Consider the following 13,727-nt stretch of genomic DNA (forward strand, 5'->3'; position numbering starts at 1 on the left):
CTTATTGACTTTAACATCCTTAGGTAAATTTGGCAGCTTCGTGACCAATGCCCCTTCCTTTGGCAATATAAACATATGGAACCTTTGATAATGGTACACGGGACTATCACAAACTTAGCTTTTCTCTTTACCATTTGGTCAACCGAGTTGACTATGGCCGATCCCTTTCCATTGGGAAGAGAATGCTTTCCGGGATTTCCTGTGTCACTATTGTCAATGTCCATCAAGTTTCAAGGAAGTTGATCTTAACAAATAGATAAGATCATTAAGGGTCTTGTCATAGTCTGTTTCATAGGTGTCCCAAAGGAACTCACTATGTGACTTAGAAAGTGATTGAACCACCAACTTTCTCAAGACTTTGACACCCAACTCTCCCGGCTTGTCAATATGTGACTACATCTCCAAGACGTGACCACACCTAGACCTTGCCTTGCCAATAGGGCCTGAGTGACCTTAAACTTTTCCAAGAACTTGTGGGTTGGGGAGAATAATTGGAGGAGGAGAAATAAGTATGATATCCATGGGACATCATCTTCATTAGGAAACCTTGTTTCAAAAGATTTGGGAAGATCATAGGTGCCTAAACCAGACAACTTTTGGGAGATATTCAAGATAGTTGATTTAAAGTCCTTAATATGACACCCAATATGAAATATTAAGGCTAGGACCCAACAAACTATTTTATAACTTAGAAGAGGTATGCCGTAATCCAAGCTATAAAATATTTGAAGGTAGGTGAATGACGATTCACCAATTTCCACCAAGATAAACGAAATGTATTATTAGGTTTTAATTGGTTTTGAAACTCCTAGATCTTTGAGATTCATTGAACTGTTCAAAGGCATGTTTCAATCTCGAGTGTGCCCTTCAGGTTTTGTGACTGGGATGCCGAGGATCACAAAACAAGGTGTGAAGTAACCATGCAAATTACTTGGTACCCTTAAGTGTTTACCCCTCAATCGATGTGCCGGTTAACCACACACGCTCCATCGATACTATGATAAACATTAAGTCACCCTTTACCTACCTTGTTAAGTCCAAGTTAGTGTGCCGGTTAACCACACACGCTCCACTAACGACTTAGACAAAGTGTAAAGTGTAATTTCATGGGTTAGCACCTTATTCACATTTTTCCTAAGTAACTAAGATTGGGTATTATTAAGAGTTTAGTTACTTAGTATTATCATTAATACTTTTAATGAAGGGAGAATTCTAGTCCTGTCAAACCCGTTCGGCTAACGACCCTCCACCAGTCAAGCAAGCGGTGGGTGAGAGTGGACACCCATTAAGTTGCCATTTTATAGGCAACAACCTTATACCCACCTTATAGACCGGCTTCGTGAATGAGGCGTACTCGCGGTAAGACTGACTTTACTCTTATACATATATATATTATTAACTTATAATATTATAAAGTATAAGGGTTGAATTTTAACTTTTAAAATTCTAAGGGCTAACTTGGAATTAAAGTATTCATAAGTGAAAACTTTTCAAATTCCAAAACTTGAGGGCAAGTTTTGAAACTATTCAAAACTAATTAATTCCATAACTTATGTGTTTAAAGTAGTTTTAATCCAAAAACTCTTCAAGTTCCATAACTTGAGGACAAGTTATGGAAGACTTTAAACTAATAAAAGAACTAACTTTTTCTTTATTTTATAACTTATGGATTTAATTATGGTTACATATTTTTCTTTAATGAAGTGACTCTTGAACTTCCATAACTTGAGGACAAGTTATGGAGTCATAAAAAATTATTCAATGACACAAGACTCTTCATTTTGTAACCATTGCCAACTCTTATGAATTTTATGAGTCTTTAATGTGACTCTTCATGTAACTTGAGGACAAGTTACACAAAAACATTTTATACTCAACTCTTAGATTAAAATGGATTGAAAACAACTGTTTCACTCAACTTTTCTATTAATCTAAGCAACTCATAAGAACAAGATAATTCAAATCAAACTTTTTCATGTAATTAGTCTAAACCTTAAACTAATACAAAACATGAATCTATTGACAATTATCTTTGAAAATGGATTAGCATGAACATTACCACATCAAAAACAAGTTTATAAGTTCAAAAACAACTTAGGGTAATGTTCCTAGTCCATTTCTAGCCAAAAAACTCGAAAATATGCTGTCTGGGGGTCCAACTCGTCGAGTGCATGAACCAACTCGGCGAGTTGGATCGATTTGATCACTTTTTAGGCATGGACTCGCCGAGTCTCCTGATGGACTCGCCGAGTCTGATGATCAGACAACACCAAATTCGTTTTTTCAGCTTCTATTGCAGGTATAACAAGAAAACAAGCCTAGGCTCTGATACCACTGTTGTGTTTTGAGCATTCTAACACTCCTAAGTGTACATGCAACCCTAAATACCTTGGATCTATGTTTTCTCTATTATACATGCAAATAAGAACATCAAAGGTATTATCCTAATCTAGCATACACAATAATGACTTAACAAGATAGAATACATACCTCTTTGATGTAGAAAGTCTTCATGAAGATTGAGTGCCTAGCCCCAATAATGTGGAAGCCTCAAATGGAATCACAATCACCAAAACACTTAGAATAGCTTGAGAGAATTCTACAACTCATGAAATCGGATAGCCCTTTCACTTCACACTAGTGGCCGATTTTGGTCAAGAATAAGATGCTTATATAGTTAGGGTTACACCATGTAAACCCTAATTGACATGGCCTTTCATTTCCATGATCCATGGGTACAAATACACCATGGAGCATCCATGGACCATCCTATGGGTTTTAGCCCAACTTGATTATCCATGGAGCATTAGCCCACTATACAAGTATGGATGATTTACACAATCAACCCATATATTTAATTAGTCTTCTTTTGATCACTTAATTAATCCTAGATTAATTCTTGATCAATACTAATTAAATAATCTTATTATTCTTATTATTAGTATACTAGAACTTATAATATATTAATAACCATAAGTGTCTTATTTCTCTCATTATAGTCTATCCAAGTGCATGATGGTATGCAACCCAAATGGACCATGCCGGGTCGGGTCAAGTCTTACCAATTATAGTTATGGACTTAGACATTAATCCAACAGATCCCGCATCTGCAACTCGTGGAAATCATATCCTTCAGGATCTGACACCCTGTCGCGCGCACTAGCTTGCTTGCCAATGGCTAAGCTGTAACAACTGGAACATCCTCTGTCCCCAAAATGGGTCACACACTCTTCCCTGAAGCTTCTTAGATTCTCCAAGACTCTCACTGATTCGAGCATGGATCCTGTGCTTTCAGTAGTACGGGCCCAATACTACCTTCCACACCTATCCATACTTTCCTCAGCAATCCTCCCGAATCCTCCAAGTTACTTCCTCAAACTGGTACACCCAAGTCTAACCGAGCCTCACTACCAACTCACTAAAACATATCCTAGGCTTCCCTAGGTTCCCGAACTTACCTAGTCCTCAGCTGCTGAAAGATTCGCAGTAATGTCAACTAGCTACCTTATGAATACAGCCACATGCAACAGAGATCAGATAATCCTTCGAGTGAGACACCCATCCCTAGAACGGTTGGACTCAGACAAGAGCTGCGTAATAGGGTCAAGTCCATCACTCTGAGATTATTCGGCCTGTATCCCATGTGACTTAGCATATTCACTTAGTAGCTAACTCACATCACAAAGAGTCCCACAAAGCACAGAGCAAGCAGCATTCAGACAATGGAAAATCTAACCATCATTATCCAATCAGATCATTCTATCCTCTAATCAGGAACCTGTACATACAATTCAAAGGCTCAAACAATCAGGCATAACCTAGACAGGTTATCTTATCACTGACTGATCAGTACTAGCATGCAAGTCTACAAGCACATACAATAGGCGTATAAGGCATCCTCCTAGATCTTTAGCCCTAATCTAGCATGCGGTTCTCATAATCATATCATAACATGTATGGGTATCTTGGGGAAAACTTACTTGAGCTCTGCTGATTACACGCATCACACACTTTGTTCTTCTCAAAGTTCTTTTCTCTTTTCAGATTCTTTTCAAACTCCTTTTATAAAATGGTTTTACTTTTGAAAACTTTCATACCAAGCCCTTAGTTTGAGTTCAGACACACCCCGAGAGTATGTTCGAATCCCTCAAACCAAGGCTCTAATACCAACTTGTAACATCCCAAAAATACAAGCCAAAAATTTCATTTTTAATTACGTCATTTTAAAACCAATAGTGTAATAAAACATCTGTAATATTATGTCATGTCAAAACCAAAGTAGAAATAATCAAACATGTTATCATAAAACAATATCAGAGTGTAATCCCAAAGATCTCATGTGCGGAAAACCATAGTGTGATGCGCTACGATCAAACCGACTCCTTTCCTTTAAACACGAAGTACCTGAAACCAAAACTGAAAACCGTAAGCACGAAGCTTAGTGAGTTCCCCCATCATACCACATACCATACAATCACATAACATACATATATTGTCAGACATATCTGGGTGCCCGACCTACCCCTTCGGTCCTCTCGACCGGATACTGTCTAGTATATATGGGAGCTGGCTTCCCCTGCGGTCCTCTCGACCGGATACTGACCAGTATAGCTGGGAGCTTGCCCCCCCGTCGGTCCTCTCGACCGGATACTGACTAGCATATCTGGGTGCTAGTCTCCCCTTCGGTCCTCTCGACCGGATACTGGGGACTATTTCACCCCCTACTACTACCACATAACACATATCACATAATCTATCTAGCATGGCTGGGCACGACCGCCCCTTCGGCCCTATCGACCGGTACTCTGGGGACTATCTCCCCCTACTGTCACTAGCACATAGCATCATATCATACTAGCACATAAACATATCACAGGTAGTAACAACCTTAGATGAATATCACAGAGACAATCATCCGTCATACAACTCCTACTGGTGGGCCGGCATTGTGGCCGTAGACCCACCGCTACTGGAAGTTAACTCACCTCACACTGCTGAAGTCCCGAAGACACAATCCCACCCTACTGAAGTCCCGCAGACTCGACCCCAGCTGTTGGACGACAGATTTTCGATCTGTCAATATCAAAACATCACCCAATTAATAATTGGGTCCCACTACATAACCATAAACACTTACTTTGGATAATTACATTACCCCAAGCTTGGCTTATTCAATCCCAAGGCCCAATCCGTAGGCCCAAAGTCAACTAGGAATCAAAGCCCAACACATGGCCCAAATTTCCAAATTGGGCCTAGGCCTATACATGGTCTTATTCTGAGGCCCAACATCATGTAATTATTAAGGCCCAAACTATGGCCCAATTTTCCAAATTGGGCCTAAACCCCTTACATGGGCCTTACCCTAAGCCCATTAAATTATTCTAGTTCAATTGCTTGCTCTTGGATGGTCCATTATTTTCTCAATCATTTAGGCCCAATAGAAAGGCCCAACAATAAACCCAAGTGAAATTAGGGTTTCACATAAAATGATGATTAGGGTTAAGTTTCCTACTTAACCTATTAAGGACTTAATCCATTAAGTCCAATATTGCTTACATTAATCTTTACCAATGATTATTATTTAATATCTCAAGTTATTAAATAATTTTCGTGTGGCCCGATTAATTCCCCCAAATTAGGGTTTCATGGCATTAGGGTTTTCCAAACCCTAATTAGGGTTTCCAACCTAATACTAGTCCATTAATTAATTTGTTGGGCATTTAGATCAATTAGTGCTTTATTGGGCCTATTAAGCCCACTAGAAAATCATTAAGCCCATTAGGGTTTTATTAGGTCCATAAGAGTCCATTAAGCTTCATTGGGCCCATTAGAGCTCCTTTGAGCCCATTAGGGTTTCTAGCACCCCGAACGAATCTATCACGAGAGGCAAAGCGCATCGCCACGCGACACGGCGGCCGGTGGCGGCAGCCACCACCCTAAGGTGGTGGTTTTCAAGTTCTTTTATTATTCCAAGCTGTGATTTACATTTTACAATGCTAAATATCAAAATAAACACACACTAAACAATTAAACACACACACACACACAACCACCTTGTGGTGGTCGGCGGTGGCAAATGGAGGTTGGATACCGGCAGGCGGTGCTTTGCGATGACAGCCACCACCTCACGGTGGTGGCGGCGGTTTCTTTCGATCATTAGCCCAACACATGATAGCACAAACGCGGACAACATGCGGTGGACGACGGTTATGAATGACGACAATAGCTGCGCTCCCAGTCGGTGTCGATGGCGGCAGCAACGAATTGAAGGAGGCGGAACAACAGCGCTACAATGGCTTATAGCAACTGAAACGGCGACACACAACACGTTAGCCCTTTGGAATGGCAACCGATGTCCGGAGTAGAAGAAACGAGCCCTCCGACGGCAACAGTAGCAATGTAACAGTGGGGGGGGGGGGGTTAAGCGGACGGCGACGTCTTCGTCTTCTTCACAGGGCGGTGTAGCGACGGAGGCGGTAACTTTCAGACCCGACAACGCAGACGGGTTGATAGCGTCGATTAGGAAACAACCTGCTCGCCGAACTCGTTAATCGGAACGACGAAGAAGGGTGGCGGCTGGAGAGCTTCCGACGATGGCGGCTGTAACTATGGGTTAGGTTTAGGGTTAGACGGGTGTTGATGTATATATACCCTCGTCCCATAAACTTTTCTCCATAATAACATCTTTGGTCCCTCCTTTCTCTTTTTCTTTCAAAATTAATATGAAATTTACCTTTTTAACCCCTGATTCCACAAATCTTTACATTATAAATCCAGAATTTACATTTTACCCCTTGTTTCCATAATTCCTTCCATATTGAGTCCTAACTGTTACCATGCAGCCCATGTCTTCAATATTACTTACAAAACTAATATGTAACTTACACTTTTAACCCATGACTAATAAAATTGTATCGTTTGGTCTCCAAAAACCAACTCTCCACTAAAATTATGGATTTGAGGGCTACTAATCATTCATTAATTAATTTATTTATTTAATAAATAAACGGGGTTTTACACTACAAGTGTGTACTGATCATGCCGGCGCCTTCCCGCGATCATCACTGGTACCTGAAACACATAGCACGTAAACGGTAAGCATAAATGCTTAGTGAGTTCCCCCAAAATACCACATACAACACATACTCCTTTCCAGGCCATAACTCTATGGGATCTTCCGATCCAAGTGTCTCAGGGGATTTCCATCCCATAACTCTATTGACCTTCCGGTCCAAACTCTATTGACCTTCTGGTCCATATCATCCTGACCTTCCGGTCCACATCATCATATTCATATCATAACATTTACATATACAACATACATCACATATTCATCATACACAAAAGACCTTCCGGTCACACATAATTACCCCATCGGGTAAGGCATAGTGAGAAGACTCACCTCGAAGATGTCGAATAATCACTTGTGCTCAATCTTCCGACCTAGCTCTCTCCTATAGCATAAATACATCTCTAATTAATACCTCCGTGACTTAGTTTGACTAATGCCCTTAAGTCAACACAAGTCAACTCTAGTCAAAGGCCACCCTTTGACCCAACTCGTCGAGTCAGGCACCAAATCGGCGAGTTCAGACGTGAACTCAAGTCCCCTAAATCCCAACTGACTCACCGAGTCACTCCCTCAACTCGGCGAGTTACCAACTGAGAGAGTCCCGGGACAACCCGGTCCGACTCGTCGAGTCTGCTTATGGACTCGGCGAGTTCATTCCATGCTCAAACTCAAATGACCTTCTGAGGTCTGATCTATTCCTCTAATTCATAGATCTGACCTTCCCAAGCTCAATAAACACGTAAAGGTTCAATCTTGATGCTCATGCAACGTCCAAATAACTATACTTGATGAATTAGCCCCAAATACAACATCCTAAGTCTATTTCTTCCATAACTCATCATAAAGAAAGATGGATAAAGCTCTCTGGACCACTATGGGTCCAGATCCGAAGTCTAAACATGATAAGGGACCATATTCCAAACAAATCAATCCCAATAATGGGTATAGAAAACCCTAGATCCATGGATTCTTCAACAAAACAGAAAAAGGATCGATATGCTACCTCAAGGATGATGTCCTTTGCTTGAAATCCACAGATATGCACCTTGGCCTCCTCTAAGCTGGAACCACCTTCTTCTTGCAAAAACCAACCCACAAAGATCAAATAATGGCTTATTCCCTCTCACAAATGCTCAAGCACTCTTAGGGTTTCTCTCAAGGGTCTGGTAGCCGCAAATGGTGGCTATAAGGGTCCTAAATAAGTCCCAAACCCGAGAAATTAGGGTTTCTTTCGTCAGCTCTGACTCGGCGAGTTCACTCCCCTGACTCGTCGAGTCTAATCATTTTCAACGTCACCCATTCGCGACCTGGCTCGACGAGTCTAAGCACCAACTTGTCGAGTCACCTCAATCACAATTCAAATTACAATATTAATTAATGTACCTGGGAAACCGGGCGTTACACTTCATAGTAATACAATCCACATTACCTTACAATATTATTTTTGGTAGGGGCGCTATGAAAAAATTCGAGGCAATCGCATCAACAATACATGAACAAATGATATTTCAGACCTTAATAGGATATGAGATAGTACATAGCGAACCTCTAGTTGCACTAATAACAACACTCACTGTAACATCCCAAAAACCATAACAAATTTTTTCATTTTTAAAGATACATTTTCATAAAACTATATGATATTCAAACATTGTTTTCAAATCAAATCCAAAGAAATCAGAGTATCAAAATAATCTCTCAACATATAAATTAGTAGAAGGATGTGTATGATCACGCCTACGCCTTATCCCGATCATCTGAAGTACCTGAAAAACATTGAAATCCAAAACTGTATGCCAAAGCTTAATGAGTACCCCAAAAATACCCCATACAACAATACATATACAATGCATTTACATTAGGCCCATAACATATAGCTAGATTCTCCCGGGCCCACAGTCATAAGACTGGATTTCCCCGGGCCTATTGTCATAAGACTGGATTGCCCCCAAGTTTGTTGGCCTACATCACAAAGCCGTACCACCTCAACCTAACCGCACTATGTCGACAAATGTACCAAAACAATAACAAGCAAGCATGGGTAAAATAAGTTGATCTACCAGTCTAACAGATCACTACAACATAACATCATCCTACATACAAGGACACATACTATAGTATAAAGTATAATGAGAAAACTTACCTCGTTAGCTATCAAATATCAACACAGCTTACTAGAAGACAATATGGGCAGAAATGAACAGATCTAAGCAAGAACCAACAAGATCTGGACAGATGATGGGTAGAAATGAACAGATCTAAGCAAAACTGATGTGAAATGCAACAAATCTGAATAGATCTAAGAGAAAACGAGCTTGAAACCAACTGAGGCTTTTGCTACTCACTCGGGTCCGCGATGGCGCCAAATGATGTGACATAGATCTAAGCCACCTCTTCACTCTCTTCTCTTCTCTTGATGGCAGCTAAGGCAAAAAGATTTGCTAGTCACAATCAGAGAGATGCATTAGAGTCGCCCCAGGCACAGTGCCCCGCGAGTGGACTTCGACGATCAAGTTAGATCACCTGGTAGATCTGAGATGGTTCTCCTTAGCTGGAGAGAACCATCTTGGTGCTGGTGTTGGGGGTAGTGTATGGTGGCTGACGACGAAGGGTGGTGGCTGAGCCACCCGGAGTATAGTGTGGTGGCTGAGTAGGGGGAGAGATATGGGTGGCGGCAAAGCTATTGGTTGAAGTCCCCCTCTATGGAGGAGGCACTATTCTATCTATAATGGACGATTAGGTCAAGGGGAATTAGGTCAGGCCATGGGCCAGCCCAATTCAAGCTCAATTTGCAAGGAGCTGGGCAAAGCCGCCCGGAGGCGTCGGGTGAGGCCGACGGGAGTGCACCAAGCGAGGTTGGTGGGCACACACCAGGAGAGGCCGGAAAGGGAGCGCCAGACAAGGCTGGTAAGGGAGCATCAGAGCTGTCTAGGCCATGCTAATGGACCATATATCATCAGATGCTATATATAGGGTTGTGGGAGAATGACTGAGTTATGGGGATCAAGCACCGGGGAATGCCATGGTCGTTGTACCTAGACAACAATCAAAAGGTTAGGAAAATAATGATAGATCACGAAGAGGGGATCTATTCTATTGATTTTACGATTGAAGATTCTAGTGATTTATCGTCTTTTTCTCAACATTATGGTGGTGTTGTTGGACCCAACAGTGGCAGAATTTTTGAGGTGATAATCTTTAAAATTATAATGACGTGCATTAGTGCATATGCATGCGACAAGTTGATGATACTCTTCCTGTAATTGCAAGTAAATACGAGAGGCAAGATTGAATATGGGAATTACTTTATTTCACATTCAGGAATGATAAAAAAAACTAACTAACTACTTCAAAAAACAGAGGAAACAAAATAAATAGCTAGCCTATCCACTAAATGAGGAACTAACCCCACTCGATGATGATGAAAACAAACAGATAAAAGCTAAAAAGTTATTTAAAATAAAATAAGATAAACTAATCTAATTCCCGTTGAATTCCCTTCACTCAGATTTTCGACCCAACATGGATGAACCCGGGTCGTTGCTGGGCCTAGCTGCATCACAAGTAATCCAGTATAATGTGATCGTGTTCTTAGCAACATGATTATTGTTGATGTTTGTAGGTTATCTTTGATGTTGATGAAGAGATAACTAGGATAGAAGCAACAGTTGGATTTTGGTACCCACATCACAGAGTGATCACATCCTTGTCTTTTATGACTAACAAAAAGAGGTACGGGCCTTTTGGCGAAGAGACGGGGATTGGTCGTGCTGGCCATTACTTGGACGGATTTGGTTGTTATTTTATGGATTAATATATAAGGCTTCTACAAATATTGTGAATATATTAGGTTTATGATCATGACGTGGAATCCATGGATTTACTTCTAAAAATTTTATTGTTTAGATACCTTTATATTTAATTTAATCAACGTCTCACAACTAGTACCATAACAAATATAGGTTATTTTTCAACATCATCATCATAACATATGCCTGAATGTATGTGCTTATTTTTATTAGTTACTTGTTCTGCATTTGGTTAAAAATTTCTAGATTATCGAGAATCGATATGCTACTCTTATTTAGATTATTAATGAGTTTGGAAGCCACCGACGACGTTCGCAGGAGCTATTGTCAATTCAACGTCTAAAAGTTTAATTCAATTGGATGTTAATAAAACAAAAGGTTGAAAAAGACGTTAGTGAATATTCAAATCTGGCATGCAACTTTAATGCTCTAATAATTCAGTGATATCCAACAAAAATCCATGCCATTCAATTCTTGCTTAATCTTTATATCTCCATCATGTCTCTTATTCAAGAACTCGCACACCTTAAAATTCCAATTGAAGACATCAAATTGGCGACAAACAACTTTTCCGATGATAATTTCATCGGTGAGGGTGGATTTGGGAGGGTGTACAAGGGCCAACTGGGCGACTCCACCTCTGCTACCACCACAGTCGCTGTAAAACGGTTAGATGTGAAAGGCGGTCAAGGACAACAAGAGTTCTTGATGGAGATAGTCATGCTCTCTAGTTACAAACACGATAATCTGGTCTCTCTTGTTGGATTTTGTGAGGAAGGTGAAGAGAAGATCATTGTTTATGAGCACGAGGTTCGTGGAAGCCTGGATAATTATCTGGCCACCGATTATCTTACATGGGTGCAACGGCTTCAGATATGTCTTGGTGCTGCTCGAGGACTAAATTATCTACATAGCGGCGTTGGAGAGGGTCACAGGGTGTTACATCGTGATATAAAGAGTTCCAACGTTTTGTTGGATCAGAATTGGGAAGCTAAGATTTCCGATTTTGGGTTGTCTAAAATCGGCCCTATGAATCAGGATATCACTTTTCTTGTAACGAAATTAGCTGGCACATTCGGCTACGTTGATCCACTGTATGTAGCCACCGGGGTACTTACAAAAGAATCCGACGTTTATTCTTTTGGTGTGGTGCTCTTTGAAGTCTTATGTGGAAGGCGAGCAATGATCGGAAAATATGACGAAGAGCAACGGCTTTTATCTCACTTGGTCAAACATCGTTATGAAGAGGGAAAACTAGACGAAATCATTTTTCCCAATATCCGGAAACAAATTAAACCAAATTCGCTGCAAACATTCTCCAGAATTGCTTATCAATGCCTGAACATAGATCGGAAGCGACGTCCGACGATGGCAGTGATCATCGAACAACTACAAATCTCTTTGGAGTTACAGATTGTAAGTCATTGTTATCGTGAAACTGGGTTGAGTTCTATGGTAATCTCATGAGAATTTCAACTGATTACTACAAACTTTGTGTTAATTTTATGCTAGAGTTGCAGTAGAATTACTCGAATCGGATTATGGGGATCGAGAACGGGTGGAGGTCCATGGTCGTTCCTGCTTGATAGCAATCAAAAGCTTAGGAAGATAACGATAGCTCACAAGCAGTGGATTTATGCAATTGGTTTTACGACTGAAGATTTTAGTGGTTCGTTAGATTCTTCTCAACATTATGGCAAAGCCCGCAGGGGTATCACAATATCGAAGGTGATAAATCTTGAATAGTTAATATATTTTTAATTGATTAGCATTATTTTCCAAAGGTTTTGCCGAAAAATAATCTGTTATTTAAGATTGTTAATATTGGTTTTATACTTAATTTATAGGTTGATTTTGATGTTGACGAAGAAATAATTGGGATCGATGGAACCGTTGGAGAGAAGATGGGAATGAAATCAACTCTTACACTAATCTCATCGTTGTGTTTTATAACAAACAAAAAGAGGAGTGGGCCTTTTGGTCCAGAGGTGGGAACTCGTTTTTCTGTACCTTGGGATTTAGGTTCCTTTGCGGGGTTTTTTGGCCGTGCTGGCCTTTATATAGATGGATTGGGTATTTATTTAAAGGCTACCCAATGAAACACCTTCACTTTTGTGGCATATATCATATATTCATATATGAACTACTATTGTTGTAAATTGGTAATCTATTGTAAATATATTTTGTAAAAGTATATTGTAAATCCTTAATTTTTTTTTATTTTTCTTTCACTTCAACTTTATTTTGTAGTGTTAGAATATCTTGAGCATATTAGATTAAACCAGTTCACATAGACATTTATGTTGAGATGGACGTCATGTATAAACTTTTTTGATTATGTATATTATTTGATTATTTGTTGGTGTTGTAGCAGAAAGAAAGCAATGTGAAGTATGTAAAGAATTTTAGTCGTTTTTATATTTAAAATCAAGTTCTCCTCATATCTCAAAAATTCATAATTCATGTATACGGTAATGAACTTTAGTCTTTTGTTGGTGTTTGATTTTTTATTTTATTTTAGACAAAATTATATAAATGGTCTTGTGGTTTACCACAAGTCATAACTTTTTATTATATATATATATATATATATATATATATATATATATATATATATATATATATATATATAGGAATGCATGCTTTCCAAAACTTGAATAGATGGTCCCTAAACCACATAAAAGACTATTATACCCTTTTATTTTCTTTTAACTAACACTATTTAAAAAGAAAAAAAAACCGATACTCCCACTCCCCATACCTAGACATAGTCAACGTCTTTTTACCCTTTTTCGTTATCTTTGATTTTCTATGTTATCGTCTCTTTCTTTTTCCTCATTCTCTCT

At 39.6% G+C, this 13,727-nt stretch overlaps 1 protein-coding gene across 1 annotated transcript; it reads left to right on the top strand.

The window, feature by feature from the left end:
- The first annotated feature begins 11,337 nt into the window (after positions 1-11,337).
- On the top strand, positions 11,338-13,118 carry LOC145088513 (putative serine/threonine-protein kinase PBL28). The gene is made up of 3 exons (XM_079026883.1): positions 11,338-12,297; positions 12,394-12,609; positions 12,729-13,118. The coding sequence occupies exons 1-3, from the start codon at positions 11,380-11,382 to the stop codon at positions 12,978-12,980; spliced, it is 1,386 nt and encodes a 461-aa protein (XP_078883009.1). The 5' UTR covers positions 11,338-11,379; the 3' UTR covers positions 12,981-13,118.
- The last annotated feature ends 609 nt before the right edge of the window (positions 13,119-13,727 follow it).

The sequence above is a fragment of the Lactuca serriola genome, chromosome 2 (genome assembly GCF_051521515.1).
Source record: "Lactuca serriola cultivar US96UC23 chromosome 2, Lser_US96UC23_V15, whole genome shotgun sequence".
In the NCBI taxonomy this organism is placed as follows: domain Eukaryota; kingdom Viridiplantae; phylum Streptophyta; class Magnoliopsida; order Asterales; family Asteraceae; genus Lactuca; species Lactuca serriola.

Bases quoted from the DNA above. Each gene is read 5' to 3' on its own strand.
- LOC145088513 (XM_079026883.1), top strand. From the start codon at position 11,380: ATGTCTCTTATTCAAGAACTCGCACACCTTAAAATTCCAATTGAAGAC. The intron at 12,298-12,393 runs GTAAGTCATTGT...ATTTTATGCTAG, and splicing joins TCTCTTTGGAGTTACAGATT to AGTTGCAGTAGAATTACTCG. The intron at 12,610-12,728 runs GTGATAAATCTT...CTTAATTTATAG, and splicing joins GGGGTATCACAATATCGAAG to GTTGATTTTGATGTTGACGA.